This window comes from Tachypleus tridentatus, chromosome 3, assembly GCF_004210375.1.
Source record: "Tachypleus tridentatus isolate NWPU-2018 chromosome 3, ASM421037v1, whole genome shotgun sequence".
Taxonomy (NCBI): Eukaryota; Metazoa; Arthropoda; class Merostomata; order Xiphosura; family Limulidae; genus Tachypleus; species Tachypleus tridentatus.
The window spans coordinates 32,737,001-32,759,283 of record NC_134827.1 but is presented as its reverse complement, the minus strand read 5'-3'; the positions used below and the strand labels follow the sequence as shown (position 1 = coordinate 32,759,283).

General features: G+C 36.6%; 2 protein-coding genes across 2 annotated transcripts in view; both read left to right on the top strand.

The window, feature by feature from the left end:
* The window catches only part of LOC143245788 (uncharacterized), a 34,446-nt gene extending 23,030 nt beyond the window's left edge, over window positions 1-11,416 (top strand). The window contains exons 14-17 of the mRNA XM_076492043.1: window positions 1,637-1,730; window positions 3,898-4,031; window positions 4,354-4,599; window positions 11,087-11,416. Coding sequence (XP_076348158.1) covers window positions 1,637-1,730; window positions 3,898-4,031; window positions 4,354-4,599; window positions 11,087-11,416 — 804 coding nt within the window. The remainder of the gene's footprint in view (window positions 1-1,636; window positions 1,731-3,897; window positions 4,032-4,353; window positions 4,600-11,086) is intronic.
* Window positions 11,417-11,447: 31 nt separating this feature from the next.
* LOC143245787 (polycystin-1-like protein 2) overlaps window positions 11,448-22,283 on the top strand; it is a 42,997-nt gene continuing 32,161 nt past the window's right edge. The window contains exons 1-8 of the mRNA XM_076492042.1: window positions 11,448-11,577; window positions 13,325-13,521; window positions 14,860-15,093; window positions 16,324-16,494; window positions 18,420-18,580; window positions 18,886-19,513; window positions 19,561-19,650; window positions 21,379-21,511. Of these exons, the coding sequence (XP_076348157.1) occupies window positions 11,472-11,577; window positions 13,325-13,521; window positions 14,860-15,093; window positions 16,324-16,494; window positions 18,420-18,580; window positions 18,886-19,513; window positions 19,561-19,650; window positions 21,379-21,511 (1,720 nt within the window). The 5' untranslated portion in view covers window positions 11,448-11,471. The remainder of the gene's footprint in view (window positions 11,578-13,324; window positions 13,522-14,859; window positions 15,094-16,323; window positions 16,495-18,419; window positions 18,581-18,885; window positions 19,514-19,560; window positions 19,651-21,378; window positions 21,512-22,283) is intronic.

Genomic DNA, 22,283 nt, shown 5'->3' with positions numbered 1-22,283 from the left:
CGCTATCGAATGATGAATATTAAAATGTTCAAGCGAAAACAATTTGTAGACACATGTTGAAAGATTTTGGAATGTTTCATATACATGTTCCACCGTTAATGATGTAAAACGTTTATTTAACTCTTTCATAAATAACTCATTCACTTCTGGATTTATTCTTAGATAAACATAGAAAGGCGTTTCGTTTTTGAAATTCGTGCGAACCTTATACAGGGACTACCTGCGCTATCCGTCCCTAATTTACCAGTGAGGGATTGGAGAGAGGGCAGAGAGCCTTCCCCACCCATCGACAACTCCTTTTTATCCACCTATTGATCGTTACGTCATGATGTTCCCATGGCTGAGAGGGATGTTTATTTGGAGATGAATTCGAACGTGTAACCCTCAGATTGCTAGTCAGGCGCCCCAACCACTTGGCCATACCGGTTCTCGGAGAAACGTGGCGCTATTTAAATACGTATATATCTTTTATTAATTCATATATCAAAATAGATTGTTTAAAAATAGTTACCAGCATTTTTCACAGCGATAACGTTTTGCAGGTCATAAGAAACATTAAGTAAAATTATTTTTGTGAATATCTTTCCAAAATCTTCCAATCAATATGCATATACTGTGATTTTTAAAACTAATTATAAAATCTTTGATTTTATTGGGCATCGATATCTGATGAAATTTAAATTAATATCACATTTTTCAAAGCTAAAATAAAGGTTGTATAATGCGCCCTAACTGCGTGCCGATAGCACGTGTGCTGGTTTGGTGCGCAAACATTTGTATAGCCCCCCCCTCTTCCTAAAGATGCAGTTTCTTTCGCCCCAACCCATACTTTTCCCATGTTAATTGTTGCTATTATGTTATGTAACATTTGTACTTTCTGGTATAATTTATTTACTACTTTTGCCATAGTTACAAGTTCACCCTTGGGCTTCACCACATATCAGAAGGAGGGACATAGCATGCCCATAGCAATGATAAAGTTTTGAAGTACTTATAATGGTTAATAATCTAAAAACAAATAACGTGTGATCCCAAAGTTAAATAAGATAGTGAAGGCTGAAAAATCTAACATCACTTGTTAGTTGTTTTTTAATAAGATGGTTCTACCTTTATGCACTGATGTTTTGGAAATTGTATTATTACAATCGGCAGAACAGAAAACATAGCTTTATTATTCTATACTTCGAAACTAAAAGTCAACATCGTAAGTTTCCGGAAATTATCTTAACAAAGTATTTTAAATATTTAAGTTTGATTATTAGATAAAATCAAAGCCAAGAGCTTGGAATTCAGATACATATGTGTGTTTAAAGATTGTGGATTTAATCTCCAACATCTAATACTTACTACCAATCTTCAAACTGGAGGCAACAGTGTAGTTCGTATTACCGATTGTATACAATGCCACGTGCATATCTAGCCTCGAGACTGATTGTATACAATGACACAAACGTGTCTTGTCTCGAGAAAGGTTACTTCACGTGACATCGGCTATTTTGATAATGATTTAGACGTTAAAATGGAGTAAATCCAATTTTTTTCTTAATGGGAAATAAGTTACGAAAGGCACGGAATACAACTTTATAAGCAAGTTATACGTTACTTGTAATGTGTTGATGTATTTGTTGTCCCATAGGAAACGGCTCTACAAAAGGTTAGTAGCATCACTGAGTCGCTTAAAGAAAACATCGAAATGTTCAGCAATGAAGACCTTAGTGGAGTCTTAGAGGGTAAGTGTCAAGAGAATGGTTTAATTAACTGAATATAATTAAAATATTCAGGGAGGTTTTCTGAACAATAATTTTACGTTTAGAAAGTTTTCAGAAATTCGTTGATAATTCAAAAAGAGGGGGAAAAATCAGTTTTTTTAAAGCACGTTTTATCAAAAGACGTCTTCGATAACACTACTTTCAACACCTTCATGTCTCTTCAGTAAATAATATGTGAAAAATAACAATTCATGAAAAGATAACTTCGGACTGAAAAATGTGCACGTAAATGTGTGAAAAGTGAAATCCTTCTGTGAATCCTCTTTAGAGAATAGGCCCGGCACGGCCAGGTGGTTAAGGCACTCAACTCGTAATCCGAGGGTTGCGGGTTCGAATCCCCGTCACACCAAATATGCTCGCCTTTTCAGTCGTGGGGGCGTTATAATGTGACGGTCAATCCCACTATTCGTTGGCAAAAAAGTAGCCCAAGAGTTGGCGGTTGGTGGTGATAGCTAGCTGCCTTTCCTCTAGTTTTACACTGCAAAATTAGGGACGGCTAATGCAGATAGCCCTCGTGTAGCTTTGCACGAAATTAAAAACAAAACAAATAAACCAAACTTTTAGAGAATACTAGTGGCTGAAGTGAAACAAAAAGGATAAGAAATTGTGCTTCTATTTTTTTTATAATATAATAAACATTAAAAGTAAAATAAAAATACATAAAGGTACCAATACTGGAAAAAGACGATGTTTTGAAACATTCTATCAATGTAAAATTACATTGTGGGAGGCAATCATTCTCATGGCCTTCCGCTGTCATCTTGTATCACTGTGTCAAATTATGTTGGTTTGGTAGTTTTTTCCGAAATTAGACAGGGGTTGAACTCCTCACCCCTTTCTTGACCTTCCTCATATCATCCTATATCACTGTGTCAAGTTTGATGCTGATTGATCGAGAAACGTGGAAGCGTATAAGGAACAGATACACAGACACACATATTGACGTTTATTTATATAGAAGATAGAGGGCGTGTGTCCAACCCCAACACTTTAATGATCTTCCTCATGCCATCCTATGTCACTGTTTTAAGTTTGGTACTGATTGATAAAAAAATGTAAGGAACGGATAAGAAATTATAGATATACGACTGTGCATTTTTCCCCAGATACACAAACTTTGATTTATATAATAGATAGCTTGCTCAAGACAGAGAATTCCTTTTTTTTTTTAAATTACCAAACATAGTGTAGTTTTCTTTTAACTATAAAGCCCTTAATCTTTGTAACTTGCTAAAAATAAACACGAATAACGACGAAGAAAAAGGCTTGGTATATCTTAGATAGGTTACGTAATATAGAAGTTTTTTTTTAATTTCGCGCAAAGCTACTCGAGGGCTATCTGCGCTAGCCGTCCCTAATTTTGCAGTGTAAGACCAGAGGGAAGGCAGCTAGTCATCACCACCCAACGCCAACTCTTTCACCACTGAATAGTGGGATTGACCGTCACTTATAACGCCCCCACGGCTAAAAGGGCTAGCATGTTTGGCGCGACGGGGATGCGAACCCGCGACCATCGGATTACGAGTCACACGCCTTAACCCACCTGGCCATGCCGGGCCTAATTTAGAAGTAAAGCTGAAGATTTAAAAAATCATAATTTTGCTTCAAGATTATCACTTAAAATCAAATATCTTGGAAAATATTTATAGTTAGTGGCGAAATTTCGAACTAAGTATTTTATATTCAATATTTCCTCATTTAAAATTTCATATCTAAGCACGTGATGAATGGTATCAACGCGTAATAACTGAAATAAAATCATCGTGTCAGTTTTCTATTGGTCGAATGATTCTTGTTAGTTTTCAATTGGTTGAATGATTCTTGTCAGTTTTCAATTGGTTGAATGATTCTTGTCAGTTTTCAATTGGTTGAATTATGTTACTCGTAGGGTTGAATAGTTATGTAAAAAAATTGTTTCTCCTAGTTTAACTATGTGGTTCTCAATCCAGGTTATTTTGAGGTTTATTTGGAACAATTTCTGTTGTATTTTCTACAGAGGCATATCCTTCTAGTATCAACGATAATTACTGTTAAATGTGTACTACTAAACCTAGTTTTGGTCTTTTTATTGTGCATCATGTATGATTATGTTTTCGTGAATATACTTTATATATATGTGTACTATTAGGTCTCTTTGAAACTCTTGCGGCGGTTACAGCAGCGGCCAAAAACACCCTACTTGTTGCTCAAACCGAAGCATCTGCCGATTCAACCACGGGTTCAGTAGTTACAACAGAAGAAGTGATAGAACAGACGTACAGAGTAAGATATAAATAAGAGTCGAGCTTATATTTTCAGTTTTGGAGCTCGGAAAGTTTGGATACAAATAAACTAACTTCATTGATCTAAAACAACTATAAGTCTTGATTAGGAATGATTTATCTCCCCCACTTTATCCTCTTGTTAATATGAGCCCAGTTTTCGGTACCGAGATAAACGATATTCTCTATTTCCTCTTGTTAATATGAGCTCAGTTTTCGGTACCGAGATACACGATATTCTCTATTTCATATTGTTAATATGAGCCCAGTCTTTGGTACCAATGTAAATCATTAAAGCAGTGATTTTGTTAAATCATTTGTAGCATCAACGAGTAATGGAGGAAGCTTTGGCGTTCTACTCGTCCTTGGCGGACGCTGTTCTATCGATCCAGGCTCCTGGAAGTGAACCTATAACAGTGAAGACTAAGTCGTTTGACTACACCATGGCACGTCAAACAATCGAGCAGATGGACAACGCTGTGATGCAAGGAGAAGATGCAGGATTTCAACTCCCACCAGTCAATTCTACTTTAGGGGAGAATTTCCTGTTAGATGTTGTCGATTTCAAGGTATGGCAGAATTGAACAACTTTAAGAATCCTACAACAACAACAACAAAGAAAAGAGAGAGAGAAAGAAATATTATTAATAGAAAAGCCATATTAAAAAATCAAACAGAGTTTGTTGATAATATAACTTTGGATAAGAAACACACAATGTTTATTTATTTGTTTGATATTAAGTACAAAGCTACACAATGGGCAATCTATGGTGCTCCCACCACGGTTATAGAAACCCAGAGTTTAAAGTTGTGAGCCCCTTCGGGTGACCGCTGAGCCACTGATATGAGAAGGTGTAACACAGTGTTACAAGTTGGTTAGAGAATAGATTGTATTAATCGTTGAATGTCGAGATGTACAATATTATTGTACATTGTGTTACAATGACGTCGTTTCAAATAATTAAAATGCGCTTGTGTAAGTCGTTGAATGTGAACATTGGAATGAGTCAAAGAATGTAATAAGTTTAGATCCACGTTAAATGTCAAGGTAGGACAGGATCTCTTGAATGAGAAGGTATGAACAACATTTAATGGTTGGATGTTAGAGTAAGACTGACTGTATTAATAGATTAATGTTAGAGTAAAAGGGTGTATTACTGAATGAATGTAAGAGTAATATTGGGTGTATTAACAGATAAGTGTTAGAGTAATACATTACTACATTATTAAGTTTATAATAATAAATAAAAAACTTGAAATGTATAACTTTAATTTTAACACAAAGTTTCATCTGTAAAGGAAACGTTTTCAGCTGTAATACAAAATACAATGTAGATTATGAACTGTACTCGGAAGACTTGTTGATATCTGATCCTGATGATGACATCTGTCTTTAGGGACAATAGTGCCTAACAACTGATGTTGCAACTTCAAAGTTATCGTAAAAGGTCCAGTTCTTATCCTAGTCATCAAAACCACATCTAGAGTCACATAAAATTGTATACTTTATGTTATAACTATCCTATATTGGGAAGGTTCTTCTCTGTTTGGTTTGAATTTCGCGCAAAGCTACTCGAGGGCTATCTGCGCTAGCTGTCCCTAATTTAGCAGTGTAAGACTAAAGGGAAGTCAGCTAGTCATCACCACCTACTGCCAACTCTTGGACTACTCTTTCACCACTGAATAGTAACGCAAACTACGCAAACGCAACCTAACGTGGCAGGGGTTTAGTTTAGAGAGAGAGAAATCGTAAGAATTCTCTCTCCAACTGGGGTGTTCAGGAACGTTGTGGTTCCTCTTCGTCCCCTTTCGTGAAAGGTTATTAGGTTTAGTTTTATTTATTTATTTATTAAATAATTTTTGACTCTTTTTTTGGAGGGGTGAAGGAGGTCATTCTTAATCTTATCCTAGACCGAGGTAAAGGCAGCACCGGAGAGAACGGCCAGGTCCCGTCCCGAAAGGCAGAAGTCAAAGTAAATATGAACATGAAATTAAACGACCCGACTCGGGGTCTGGCAATAAAGTTGCCTGTGCTGGGATCTAAAAATCCAATGCCTAAGTTTTTGCTGTGGGGGGAAACGGGAGTGCCCCGAGAAAACCCACTTTCACAGGACAGGCTTCGAAAGTTTTGCCTGTCCTGTGCCCGATATCTGAAAAAGAGAATACATATTATTAACATGAATTTATTTCTTTAGATACTTTGTTGTGTAATTTGTGATTCTTGAAATATGTTGTAAGGTGAAATGTATTTTGTTGGTGCACTAGTTAATTTGTATAGTGATGCCGTTAGTTTGTTTCTGTTTTCTGCTTTTATATAATATTTGTGTGATATTTCCGTTAGTCTATTTCTTAGTGTTGGTAAGTTACTGAATTGATGTATATAATTTACTTGCGTGAATGACGGTAGACTGAATGCAGATCTTAGTATTCTGTTCTGTTGAACTTGGATTTTCTGGAGTGTGTTATTTGACATATTATATGTTACTTGACATCCATACTCTATTAGTGGACGGATGTAAGCCTTGTATATTTGTATAATGGTATTTGGTGAACATTTTGATTGTCTACTGGTTAGAGTCATTAGGTGTGAAATCCGTTTTCTAATTGATGAGTGTATATTGTTACCATGTTTTTGCCATGTTAGTTTTGTGTTGAAAGTGATGCCAAGGAATGTGATGTTTTTGCTCATGTTAATGGTCGTATTTCCGAGAGATAATTTTATTTTTTCTAGCTTTTTTCTTTGTTTTTTTAGTTTCCTGTAGAAGGTGATTGCTTGTGTTTTAGTTGGATTTAACACTACTCTTCAATTGTTACTCCATGTTGAGACGTTGTTTAGTGATTCTTGTACGCGAGACATGGCCATCATTGGGTTTCTGGAGGTGCTCCAGATAGCGATGTCGTCTGCGTATTGTGAATTATGCGTGTATGTTAGATTTGGGAAAGGTATGTTACTGACGAAAATAATATATAAAAGTGGTGAGAGGACTGATCCTTGGGGCACTCCTGCGGTTATATTAAATGATTTAAATATAGTTTTATTGACTTTTACTTGTGCTGTTCTATCTGTTAAGAAATTTGATATCCATTTAACTATAGTGGGATTTATTTTCAGTTGTTTTAGTTTGTATTTGATGGCATTGTGCCATACGCTGTCGAATGCTTTTCTGACATCTAGGAATACCCCAATGGTTACTTGGTTGTTGTTGAAAGCTTTATAGATTGATTCGGTTAGTCGCGTGAGGTGATCTGTTGTTTGCCTGTTTTTCCTGGAGGCATTTTGGGATTCTGGAAGGATGTTATTTGATTCACAAAAATGGAGAAGACGGTTGGAGATAACTCTCTCCATCAGTTTGCCAAGGCAGCTTAACAGACTGATGGGGCGGAAATTATCTGGATTGGTTCTGTTGGTTTGTTTCTTTGGGATCGTGGTTATGATGGCTTTTTTCCAAGTGTCAGGGTAATATCCAGTTGTTAGTGAAATGTTCATGATGTTTGTGAGGTGTTGTAATAGGAGAGTAGAGCTTTTTTTTTCAGAATAATATTTGGAATTTGTTCATTTCCGGGGGAAGTATTCTTCAAGTTCTTGATATTAATTTTTAGTTCGGTTATGGTTATTTTTCTATTGATTGAACTTGAGTATGTTTCTAGTGTCTCGCCAGGGAATCCTGGTGAGAATTAAGCTTGGTTTGTATTTATGAACTTGTTGACATGATGTTGGTGTTGTGTGTCAAAGTCTACTGAATTTAGGTCGTTAAAGGAGGATTCGTAGTAGTCAGCTAATAAGTCAGCTTTCTCTACGTCCGTCCTTGCAATTTTATTGTTGTGTGTGATATGTTGTAGCATGTGATTTGTCTGAAGCAATACTCTTGAATTTTTTCCAAAATTCTTTTGGATTGTTTTTTTTTCTAAGTTTTTACAGAAATTTTGCCAATACTGAATAGTAGGATTGACCGTTACTTTATAATGCCCCCACGCCTGAAACGGCGAACATGTTTGGCGTGATGGGGATTCGAACCCGCGACCCTCGGATTAAGAGGAGAGTGCCTTAACCACTTGGCCATGCCGGGCCTCATGTCTCTCTAACGAAAAGTATTCATATCTAACTACATGACGCATTGCTTGTCTGCTTGATGTATTCATATCTAACTACATGACTCATTGCTTGTCTGTTTGATGTATTCATATCTAACTACATGACTCATTGCTTGTCTGCTTGATGTATTCATATCTAACTACATGACTCATTGCTTGTCTGTTTGATGTATTCATATCTAACTACATGACTCATTGCTTGTCTGCTTGGTGTATTCATATCTAACTACATGACTCATTGCTTGTCTGTTTGATGTATTCATATCTAACTACATGACTCATTGCTTGTCTGCTTGATGTATTCATATCTAACTACATGACTCATTGCTTGTCTGCTTGATGTATTCATATCTAACTACATGACTCATTGCTTGTCTGCTTGGTGTATTCATATCTAACTACATGACTCATTGCTTGTCTGCTTGGTGTATTCATATCTAACTACATGACTCATTGCTTGTCTGTTTGATGTATTCATATCTAACTACATGACTCATTGCTTGTCTGCTTTGATGTATTCATATCTAACTACATGACTCATTGCTTGTCTGCTTGATGTATTCATATCTAACTACATGACTCATTGCTTGTCTGTTTGATGTATTCATATCTAACTACATGACTCATTGCTTGTCTGCTTGATGTATTCATATCTAACTACATGACTCATTGCTTGTCTGCTTGATGTATTCATATCTAACTACATGACTCATTGCTTGTCTGTTTGATGTATTCATATCTAACTACATGACTCATTGCTTGTCTGCTTGGTGTATTCATATCTAACTACATGACTCATTGCTTGTCTGTTTGATGTATTCATATCTAACTACATGACTCATTGCTTGTCTGCTTGATGTATTCATATCTAACTACATGACTCATTGCTTGTCTGCTTGATGTATTCATATCTAACTACATGACTCATTGCTTGTCTGCTTGGTGTATTCATATCTAACTACATGACTCATTGCTTGTCTGCTTGGTGTATTCATATCTAACTACATGACTCATTGCTTGTCTGTTTGATGTATTCATATCTAACTACATGACTCATTGCTTGTCTGCTTGATGTATTCATATCTAACTACATGACTCATTGCTTGTCTGCTTGATGTATTCATATCTAACTACATGACTCATTGCTTGTCTGCTTGATGTATTCATATCTAACTACATGACTCATTGCTTGTCTGCTTGATGTATTCATATCTAACTACATGACTCATTGCTTGTCTGCTTGATGTATTCATATCTAATTACATGACTCATTGCTTGTCTGCTTGATGTATATGTTTATTGTAGCGAATATGTTTCAAGAAGTACATTTCCAGTTTAATGTTAAAGTATAATTAATAATCTGTAATTATTACTAGGGTAGGATTAAGATGTATTTATTATAAACTTCAGAGGGAAGAGACTGCGTTTTATTATAATAAAATTATAAAGATTTATCTTTAAACCTTAAGGTACAAAAAATGCATTTATTGTCTGACATCGAGATAAAAATATATGCGTATCCACTTACTTGTTGGGTTTCGTTTTGAATTTCACAAAAAACTAGCCGTCCCTAATTTAATGTTTATAAATTAGAAGGAAGACGGTTATTCAAAACCACCCGCCGTCTGTTCTTGGACTACTCTTTTCCAATCAACAGTGGAATTGGCTGTCACATTAAACCTTCCCATGGCTTCAAGAGCGATTCAAGCGCCACCTAACCACTTATCCCATTACAAGTGATCCTTACTGTTGAACAGGATGTGGTAAAAACTGAATGAAAAGGAAACAGAGAAAACACTAACAATCGAACTTCGACGTTACATACACTTTAATGGATTTGCTATAAATAAATTTAGTTATTTAAAGGAATTTCACACATGTTGTTGGATTTTCTTTATGCTTTAGAGGTGTTTCTCAGAGATGCTAGTTATATTTACATCTATTACCTTTTTTATAAACGTTTTCAACCGCTTCTACTGTTTATTCTTAATATGGTGCAGTATAACTTTTGTGTGTCAGTAATATTCTAGTGAGTTTATGCTATTTAGTTTTATATATATACATATATATGTATATGTAATATAAAGTCTCCATAAAATTGCGCCAAAATTTTGCTTCAATTTTCAAATGCCATACAATATGAACATGGTACAACAGACTATCTTGCTAGGACTAATATATTTTGAATGTCTTCCGACAGATGGCGCCACTATACCGCTTTCTGAGAAAGTAAGTCTCAGTTCCTTTCGTTCTTTTTAGCGAAATGCTACAGAATGGGCTACCTGCACTGTGTCCACTGCGGGGAATTGACCCTCGTATTTTAGCATTGTAAATAAGTACGTAAACGTACCACTGACACACGTGGGAACGATAATATTTGAGTAAAAAGTAAAACGAAATGAATATTGATGGGTGTAAAAGTTTGACAGCGTGTCTCTGTTTTATTTTATTTTCTTACCTGCAAAGCAACTTGATAATCACATGCACTGTCTGTCCCTAATTTTGAAGGAATAAGCTAAAGTGAAGGCAGCTAATCAACACTGCCCACACTAAACTATTTGACTACTGTTTTACCAACAAACTGTGGGATTGACAGTAACATTATAACGTTTCTATGACAGAAAGGGCGAGTATTTTGAATGAAGGGGTTTAATCCCACACCCACGGATTGCGAATCAAGTTACCTAACCACTAGGCCTTGAGTATGACTTCGGTTCCTCATTGGTTGTACAATGTTATCAGCTTGCCACGTGCCACAATTTTTCAAACGTTTTTAGTAACTTAGATTCTGCCAAGAGCATTACAGTAGTAATGCTTGCCACATGCCACAGTTTCAGACCGTCATAGTAATTAATGAATACTTTGAAATACGATTAAAGCGTATTACTATTATGATAATATATAAGTTTACTCAAACCTCAGTGGAATTATTTGTTGATGGTTGGAATGGTTTCTGTATCGTAGATGATGACATCCAGGGAGAATCCGTTTACGTGGGTGAGCAAGTCGGATCGGATCACTACAGCTGTAGCATCTTTGACCCTATCAAAAATGGACGGTGGCGAAATTGAGGTTAAAAATACACTGGAGGATATTCTAATTAACATCCCTGTTGACCCAGAAGATATTCCTCGTGAACTGTATGTCATAAACGAGCCGGAAGGGTCAGACATGTTGGTTCATCACATGATACGGGTGCCCTACAATGATTCAACACTTCATATTATTCTCACACCTGAGAACCCTGAAACAGTTTTGACTGCTACCTCAAATTCGGAACCTACGCTTCCGTAGACGATTTCGATTACTCTTTACAATACCACATTCGCCACCAGAAGGCAGTGAAAATATGCATCCCGATGTGCAGATGGAACTGAAATACACCATTTTTTTGCCACCAGAAACTATTGTTCTTTTTGGTGCAGGATTTTACTACATGGCAGTGAAAGAGAGAGGTAAGTTGAAATTTCTGTAAAAACCGAACAACTTGCACTGTATTTCAAATACTTTGAAACAAACTGTTATGGCATGTGTTTAGGCAAGGACTTTTGTTTTTCAATCTATATCTTACCAATTAAATGGAGCATAAAGAGATTAATAAGGATAACATATTTTAATAATTAATAATTAATAAGGATAACATATTTTAATAATTAATAATTAATAAGGATAACATATTTTAATAATTAATAATTAATAAGGATAACATATTTTATAAAAACTGATGTTTTAATTTAAAATATAAAATTATTGTTGTAGTTAATTACAAAAAACACTCTATCGCACAACAACATAAATTGTGTTCTCCAAACACATAAATGGATGAATTATGACATAATTAATTGTTTTAAAGATTGTTTGTTTGTTGTTGTTGTTGTTGTTTTTATTTCGCACAAAGCTACTCGAGGGCCATATGTGCAAGCCATCCCTAATTTAGCAGTGTAAGACTAGAGAGAAGGCAGCTAGTCATCACCACCCACCGCCAACTCTTGGGCTACTCTTTTACCAACGAATAGTGGGATTGACCGTAACATTATAACGCCCCCACGGCTGAAAGGGCGAGCATGTTTGGCGCGACGGGGATGCGAACCCGCAATCTTCAGATTACGAGTCGTACGCCTTAACACGCTTGGCCATGCCGGGCCGTTTTAAGGATATAACTCATAAATCTTGTGTTTTATAATAACACAAACAACGTGCGGTTTGCAATTCAAAATTGTGTTTATTTAAACACATTGTTGGGTTGTGAAGTCATATCTTTACAACGCGGACCTGTTTGAACTACTCAGGAGTAGTACATGATGGAAACAAATTGCTTTTCTTAAGACGTAATTCTTTGGATGTTTTCCATGTTTTCTTTCTTAATTGCAAAATTTACAAAAAGATTCTTCATAAGTCAACTCATCTGTATTCTGATTTATTAGTCCACAATGATTGTGTTGCTTTTAATTTGAAACTAAAGACATTCAAACGCCAGAAAAATGCAATTACATCACGAACATTTATTTTTAACGATACCATGTTTGATTATAATATGAAAGGAACATTAAAAATTATTCTTAGATAACCATTCAAAACTCATGATACACTGTAAGTACCTTATATTAGACTTCCCAAAGAATGAGCTATAGAAACCACAGGTTTGATTGAAGATATTGGCTGTAAAAACTACAGGTTTGGTTGAAGAGATAGATTAGCTGTAGAAACCACAGGTTTGATTGAAGAGATAGATTAGCTATAGAAACTACAGGTTTGGTTGAAGAGATAGATTAGCTATAGAAACCACATGTTTGGTTGAAGAGATAGATTAGCTATAGAAACCACAGGTTTGATTGAAGAGATAGATTAGCTATAGAAACCACAGGTTTGGTTGAAGAGATAGATTAGCTATAGAAACCACAGGTTTGGTTGAAGAGATAGATTAGCTATAGAAACCACAGGTTTGATTGAAGAGATAGATTAGCTATAGAAACCACAGGTTTGATTGAAGAGATAGATTAGCTATAGAAACCACAGGTTTGGTTGAAGAGATAGATTAGCTATAGAAACCACAGGTTTGGTTGAGGATATTGGCTATAGAAACCTAAGGTCAGTTGAACCCGAATAATAATGTAGTAATTGTTTGTTAACAGACTTAGTTCTGAGATTGGCCTCTTTACGCCTGTGTGTTTTCTCTGTTTCATTATGAACGTTTCTTTCAAGTAAACATGACTGCTCTTCGAGAGGAAGCACTCAACCAGAATGACCCTGAAAGCCCTGACTATGTTCCATTCTGGTACATTGACAACCAAGATTTAATAGAAGAACATAACCTGACAAACTACCACGTGCGTACAATGATCACGGATTGCAGGTTTTGGAACGAAACCACTGGATCGTGGGAACAGACAGGATGTAGGGTGAGTAAAGTTTATAATCGATTTCGAAAACAAATGATAACATTTGTAAATATTAAACGTTTGGCACTTGGTGTGACGTAACTCACGTGCTCAGTTCCAACAAATATTTATTTGTAGATACGATAAACCTAATGAGAGCTTCGGGTTTGTTTGGTTTGTTTTGAATTTCGTGCAAAGTTACACGAGGGCTATCAGCGTTAGCCGTCCCTAATTTAGCGATGTAAGACTAGAGGGAAGGCAGCTAGTCATCACCACCTACCGCTAACTCTTGGGCTACTCTTTTACCAACGAATAGTAGGATTGGCCGTCACATTATAACGCTCCCACGGCTGAAAGGCCAAGCATGTTTGGTGCGACGGGGATTCGAACCCAAGACCCTCATATTACAAGTCGAGTTACTTAATCACCTGGCCATGCCGGGCCTGTGAGCTTCGGACTTTGTTAGCTTGTTGTTAAGGGCCAATGGGACACCTTTCCTTTGTCTATCACAGCGATAGAACCTTAAATATGCCCCCGCTAGTACAGCGGTATGTCTTCAGATTTACAACGCAAAATCAGGGTTCGATTCCCCTCGGTGGGCTCAGCAGATAGCCCAACGTGGCTTTGCTATAAGAAAAATAAACAAACCATTAAATATAACGCTGGTTTCTTTACCATTCTAGACATAGCTTTTTGTTCTTCTTCTTACAATATAAAATGAACGTGCGACCTCACGATTTTTTGGCTAAATTCAACAGAAAGGCTTAACAGTAGAATACTGTGTTCTATTACGAAAAGGAAAAACACTTTGATAAAATATTGTACGAAACATATACAGCATATATCAAAACCAACAGCTGCAATTAACTTGTACACCACGTTTGTTCTGACCTTACAACAATCGTCAGTGTTCCGAATTCCACAAAATATATCAGCCTGTATTGAGATGTTTATCCATATTTTGAGAAAATGTTTTAAATCGCGTTTACTGTCTAATAAAAGGAATTTAATAGAAACCGGTAAACCTAACAATGAGATTGAACCATAAAGCAAAAGATTGGAACAACGCCTGACGAGACATTGGTCGGTTAGCGACCAATGATCGGGACTTTCTATATTCTGGCTGTTGCAAGGCCTAACTACTGTTATCCGACAATAGCAGTATCTAGATTCAATCCTGAATGTTTGTATATCTTTTTTTTATTATTTCTAAAGCAGAGTGACTTAAAAATAATTAAAATCTAATTACGATACATTGTTTTTATGTTAATCAGAGATTTCTTTCAAAGTAACGTGGCAAAGAAACAAAACAAAAAAGAAAAACATTAGAATTTTCTGTATTTTGTTCGTAATATCTAGGTGCATCCGAGAACAAATACCAAGGAGATATGGTGCAGCTGTAACCACTTAACCAGCTTTGGATCAGACTTCTTTGTACCACCAAACACGATCGACTTTAAGGCAGCATTCAGTAATTTGGACGCGAAACTCAAAAGTAACTTTGGTGTTCTGGTGATGATATGTACAGTTTTTGGTTTATACGTCATCGTCGTGATCTGGGCACGAAGAAAAGACAAGCAAGACGTGATCAGGGTAATGAATTTGTATTGTTTTTTTGTTTTCCTTAGATTCTAATTACGCTTCTTACGGATTGTTTGTTTTTGAATTTCGCGCAAAGCCAAATGAGAACAACTTTTTTTTTCACTAACGAACAATGGAATTGACTGTTATAACGTCCCTACGGCTGAAAGAGCGAGCATGTTTGGTGGGACGGAGATTCGAACTTTCGACCCTCAGACTGCGAGTCGAGCGCCCTCTAACCATCTGCTAAAATGTTAGGATGCACGAGACTTAAATCAGTTTAGAAACGTTGGATTTTCGCAGATTTAAATAAAGTGTAAGTCGGATATCGTGGCCACATTCGAGAAAATGACTTTAAGTTTTTCAATCAAAGGGTTTCCTACTTCATTTGTTTTGTAGAAGGAAGCGAGCTAATATGGTGAGTTGTATCAAAAGAGTCGTCTTCAAATTATCTTAGCCACAGCTTCCACAGTCTTCGCTCGATCAGGGATCATATATTAACACAAAAACTTTATTACTAATAATAACCATTCTATAAATTCTTGTTTCTCCTGAAATTCCCTTTGTTTAATTTCATTATTTTCATTTTTTTTTTGTTTGAGTAATGAATCTTATCTACACACAGTCGACCATTTCCCTCCCTTTTATACGATAATATAACACAGTGTTGGGTCGGTCATCAGCCACACGTTTGGATAGAACACTAATAACACTGCACAACAAAGTTTTTGCTTCCTGAACACTGTTGGCTGTTCCTTATAGATTTTTGGCTGCTGATCACGAAAATCACATCCAAATTTACCCATCACGTACCGTTTCATTGAAATCTTCAGATTTTCTACAATGGAAAAACGATATCAGGGCAACTGGAATCCGTCAATGCTTGCTGACTACTGTTGGACACTGCAACGTGAAGCACCGGACATTGAATGCAAACGAAAATAAGGAGCAAAACACTTTTAATTATGTTGAACTTAATAGCATATTACAAACATAAACACAGTTAAATACGTTATTGCCGGTGAACAGTTAACTGTCTATTTCTCAGAGTTCTTACGTGATGAAGCAAAACCAATAACTATATTTGTGCATTCCCACCAGGTACATATCACAATCAGCAAAAACTTTTCAAAAAAAATTGTTGTGCAGTGTTAACCGGTTATAACGTTAAGTTCACACGATTGTTTACCTCGAAATCGGCAACGTGCGATTTGTGATTTTTTTTTCCTTTCTTTGTGTTAGTGGGGAGTGACACCTTTAGACGACAACCTTGCCAGTGAAACATATTATTATGAAATCACTGTTTACACCGGTACTCGACGTGGCGCAGGAACCAAGTCCAACATCAGCTTTGTCCTATCTGGCGATGTTGATGACACCGGGGTCAGAAAGTTAGCGGACGGTGTCCGACAGGTAAGTAGCAGATACACTTTTATCTTCATGTTTCTCTAACCGACTGCAATAAGCTGTTAAAAAATTCACAAATAAAGTGTTCATATGTCATTGTATCACTTGCAATATATTTATTAAAATTATTTAGCCCTAAAAAAAAGGTTATATAATAAAATGAGCCCGAGAGTGGCCACTAACAATTTTATTCAGTGACATCCAAACACACTATAACCGTTACTTACCCAGTAACACCAAGAGACAATTTTATTCAGTGACATCCAAACACACTATAACCGTTACTTACCCAGTAACACCAAGAGACAATTTTATTCAGTGACATCCATACACACTATAACCGTTACTTACCCAGTAACACCAAGAGACAATATTATTCAGTGACATCCATTCACACTATAACCGTTACTTACCCAGTAACACCAAGAGACAATATTATTCAGTGACATCCATTCACACTATAACCGTTACTTACCCAGTAACACCAAGAGACAATTTTATTCAGTGACATCCATTCACACTATAACCGTTACTTACCCAGTAACACCAAGAGACAATATTATCCAGTGACATAGATTCACACGGTAACTGTTTTCTGTGAAGAAGAGCTAAATGACAGGTTTATTCAATCTTTTATAGTGGTTTTATTATATTCGTAATTTACCCAACGATATACGATTTTTACTTCCAAGGTAACTTTTTAATCTCTTCATTGAAATCGATCTTCGATAATTTCATTTGAAACAACGTGTATGTGTTTACTGTTTATATCTTTAGTGGTTTTTGTCGTATTTTTTATAGGATGTTAAAATATCGATTTCATAATGTGTTTTATTAATGTGAAGTAAATCACATAATTATTACGTTCTTTATGAAATTTAAATTTAAATAATCCAGTCATAGATTACACAAGTCTGCACATTTAAATTTCATAAAAGTTGTTTTGGTTTTAATAACGGATTTCCAATAATTCAGCTCCTTAGATTTCGAAGTAATATCAATTTGTTTCTATCACGTAGGAATTTCTTGTTTGTTTTTGAATTTCGCACAAAGCTACCTGAGGGCTATCTGTGCTAGCCGTCCCTAAATTAGCAGTGTAAGACTAGAGGGAAGGCAGCTAGTCATCACCACCCACCGCCAACTCTTGGGCTACTCTTTTACCAACGAATAGTGGAATTGACCGTAGCATTATAACGCCCCCACGGCTCAAAGGGCGAGCATGTTTGGCGCGACGGGGATGTGAACCCGCGACCCTCGGATTACGAGTCGCACGCCTTAACACGCTTGGCCATGCCGGGCCAGGAATTTCTTACAAATCGAGAAGCCAATAGAAAACTCTTACTTAGATCACATCTACAACAAATCTAACACAAATGTAACATAATATATTTGTGTCACTTACACAATCTCTTATTGCCATAGCGACGAATATATAATATCGAAAAGAGAAGGTTATATCAAAGTGCACACACAAACAAGTGCTTTCCAGAAAGGACACTTTGTGCGACCTTTTAACTGTTTATATACCAGCAGTGAGTTCCTAGAACGAGAGTATGTATGTTTCTTACAGCAAAGTCACATCAAGCGCTCTGCTGAGCTCACCGAGGGGAATCGTACCCCTGATTTTAACGTTGTAAACCCGTAGACTTACCGCTGTACTAACAGGAAGCTTCTAGAACGATCGATAAGAGTCTCACGTCGCTATTGGTCTATAGAAATCTATAGTCAGTGGTTGTCAACATTTTAAGCATAACAAAGTGTAACCTGTTTTCAATGAAAATATACACGTTTATAAATTCCTCTGCACTTTGTATTCATTTATTTTTGGCTATAATCCTACTGTTCTTATCTGTAATTGGCTCATGATGTTTGTCTCAAACAGTAAACCTAATCTTAATTGAATCACAGAAGTTCTGTATTGACATTCACAGGGGCACGAGTCTGGTAGCATAATTCGATATGTGTTGAGTGTACCGAGTTCTCTTGGGGCTCTAAACTATTTACGGATCTGGCATGACAACTCCGGTGGAGGGGCCAATTCCAGCTGGTACTTAAACAGAATAATTGTCCAGGATCTCCAGAACGGAAGCACGTACGTATGAAGTCTTTAAAGTCTTTCGGTTTTCACCAGAACAAATGCTATGTTTGTCTTCTAAAGTCACTTGGATAATCACAGTTGTGTTAGGTTCTTTAAAAATAATGTGTGTAATCATAGATGCTGGGCAAAGGAAGCAGTACATATATGTATTTCAATTAATAATGCTCCAGTATTGCGACATATTCAATAAATTATCCATTGGTAAAACTTTTCCTCTTCAAAGCTGATATATTTACTGGTTACTGAACAAAGGTGTCGAATCTCATTTTAAACTATAACTTTTTTCTTTCTTGCTGCAGATTCTTCTTCCTCTGTAATGATTGGCTAGCTGTAGATGAAGGCGATGGTCTCGTTGACCGCTTGGTTCCGGTAGCTGGCTATAAGGATATTACCAGTTTTGGAAACCTTTTCTCCAGTATCTCTCGAAAGAACCTAACAGACAGTCACTTATGGGTGTCCGTATTCTCAAGACCCGAGAGGAGTAACTTCACACGTGTACAACGCGTCTCCGTTATCATGGCTTTGCTGTTTATGACCATGATGGTCAACGCCATGTTTTACGAACGACGAGGAGTGAAAGTGGCCACGATCAAACTGGGACCACTAACAATAACAACTTATCAACTGTGGGTCAGCATATGCGGATCATTCATTGTTCTTCCTCCGAGTGTTTTAATGGATCAGATATTTCGAAAAACCAGACCCAAGCCATCAAAAACGGGACCTCTTTGGGAACGCAGAAGACAGCAACTTGAGGGAACTTCTTTGGATAAACCGGAAACGTCAGACCACAGAACAGTGTCACCAACTGAAGTTCAGTGCGAAGTGTCAAGTCGTCCACAGTCTCAGACGACAGATTCTTTGAAACCCAGGAAAAAGAAGAAACGAATGTTTCCACATTGGTTTCTTTACATTGGCTGGTTCTTAGTCTTTGCCTCCGCTGGTGTTTCTGTTTTTATTGTCTTCTCTTACAGTATGCAGTGGGGAAGGAGAAATCTGAGAGCTGGTTGAAGGCGATATTTTTGTCAGTTTTCGAATCAGTTCTTCTCGTTCAACCATTAAAGGTGAGTTTTTCCCTTCCAATAAAGATATATATTTTTAAACCTTATGTACTGCGTCTTTTTTAAAACACAAATTTTGGATCTTAAAATAGGTTCGTATATACATAAGGAGTAGTAACTCGTAAGAAGGTCAGGTTATGGTTTAAAAGTATATAACCTCTGGTTTGATCCATCACAAACACTTCACGCCTTCCCAGAAACTATATATATATGTATTGGAAAACCACATTTTTAAGATCGTAGGAGGAAAACCACCACAAACAAAACAAGAAATAAAGTGTAAGTTATTGTTACAATTATTTAATGATTCAACTGTTTTGGATCTCGCAGCACCTGTTAGGGGCGCGTATTCCGTCACAACAGTTCATACGATACTTATCTAGGTATAGAAGTTTTATCAACAAATTTTCACAAAGTTTGGCAGTCTTGTCTGTAATTTATTATCTATATCACTAGTATATTCTTATGTAAGTGTTTGACACTTTACAGGGATTTCTCAAATTATTATATTTAATAAACTAAATGACAGCTGGTAATATAAATAAAATAAAAACGTTGATGTATCTGTTTATTTTGTTTTTGTTAATTTGTTATGTTACTTTACATGTAATGTTTTTTGATAAAATAAGTTAAGATGACATATAGTACTCAATACTCAGCTTTGTTTATTTAATCACTAATTTTTAGTAACAATACTGTATTAGAAATTCTGCTGTTCTCTGTACAAAACATTTATAATGTTTACTAGAAGTCTGCCAAATTTCGTGAAGATAAATAAATTTTATCGTATCACATCAGTCGATTTATCAGTACAATCGTATCCTGGCTTCACGATACGATACTACTATTGGACCGGTGTATCGCTACACATTTAGTAGTCATACCACAATTATAAGTTATGAAATACTTTGAAGTCACAGTAAAGTCGAAATAACTTGGGCTGACGTGAGCAGAACTGTGGTCAGACCATAAAAGAAATGCTTCCCGAAATTTCACTTATCAAAACAAAAATGTGATCATTAATATTAGATAATCCATCAGAACGAACACCCCAAAACATCTGAAACTGTAGTTAGGTAATCCATCAGAACGAACACCCCAAAACATCTGAAACTGTAGTTAGGTAATCCATCAGAACGAACACCCCAAAACATCTGAAACTGTAGTTAGGTAATCCCTCAGAACGAACACCCCAAAACATATGAAACTGTAGTTAGGTAATCCATCAGAACGAACACCCCAAAACATCTGAAACTGTAGTTAGGTAATCCATCAGAACAAACACCCCAAAACATCTGAAATTGTGGTCAGGTAATCCATCAGAATGAACTCCTCAAAACACCTGAAACTGTGATTGACCCGGAGTGGCCAGGTGGTTAAGGCACTCGACTCGTAATCTGAGGGTTGCGGGATCGAATTCCCGTCACACCAAACGTGCTTGCCCTTTCAGTTGTGGGGGTGTTATAATGTTTCGGACAATCCCACTATTCGTTGGTAAAAGAATAGCCCAAGAGTTGGCGGTGGATGGTAATGGCTAGCTGCCTTACACTCCTAAATTAAGGACGGCTAGCGCAGATAGCCCTCGTGTAGCTTTGCGCGAAATTCAAAACAAACTAAACCAAACTGTGGCCAAGTGATCCCTCAAAAGTAACACCCCAAAACACCCGAATCTGTGTAGTACGTAGTATAATAAGCATGTGTTGTGAATCTGTTAATTTTATATAATTTCAGGTATTCATCATTGCTGCTGTCATCTCCATAATCTTCAAAAAACCAGACTATCAAGATGCCAGAGATGATGACAGCATAATGAACAACCTTCCACAAGATGACGAGGAACTTCTGAGTTGTAAACCAAAAGAAGGTAAAGAAAATGGGAAATACAAAGGGAAGTTTTCAGAATCATGTTTAATGATTAAGCTTCTATCTTTCAGCAGTTAAAGATCACACACCAAAACTCGAGACTCTTTTGAAAATGAGGTTAATGATCAAGCTTCTATCTTTCAGCAGTTAAAGACCACACACCAAAACTTGAGACTCTTTTATTTCTGGGTTCTTTCGAGCATTATTTGATTAATTAAATAAATAATTAGTGCATTAGTACCTCTGGTATATAAAAAAGTATGGTTAAATGGGGTATTTAGTATTGCACGATATATCTGGTTGACTTCTCGCTGGCCAGGTGGGTTAAGGCGTTCGACTGGTAATCTGAGGATCCAGGGTTCAAATCCCCATCGCACCAAATATGCTCACCCTTTCAGCTATGAGGACGTATTAATATAACGGTCAATCCCACTATTCGTTGGTAAAAGAGTAGCCCAAGAGTTGACGGTGGGTGGTGATGACTAGCTCCCTTCCCTCTGGTCTTCCACTGCTAAGTTAGAGACGGCTAGCGCAGATAGTCATTGAGTAGCTTTGCGCGAAATGAAAAAAACAAAACAAACAACAGACTTCTCGCATACAAGAAAAAAAAAACAACTCCTGTTATAAGGTAGTGCGCGTGCGAACGTGTTTTCTTATCGCACTTGCTCCACATATGTGGGGTTAAATTTGGGAGGGAGGGGACAAGAAAAAAGTGGATGGGCAAATATCCCCTTTATTAATCGAAATGTGTTTGCTGTAGTCCGTTTCAATGA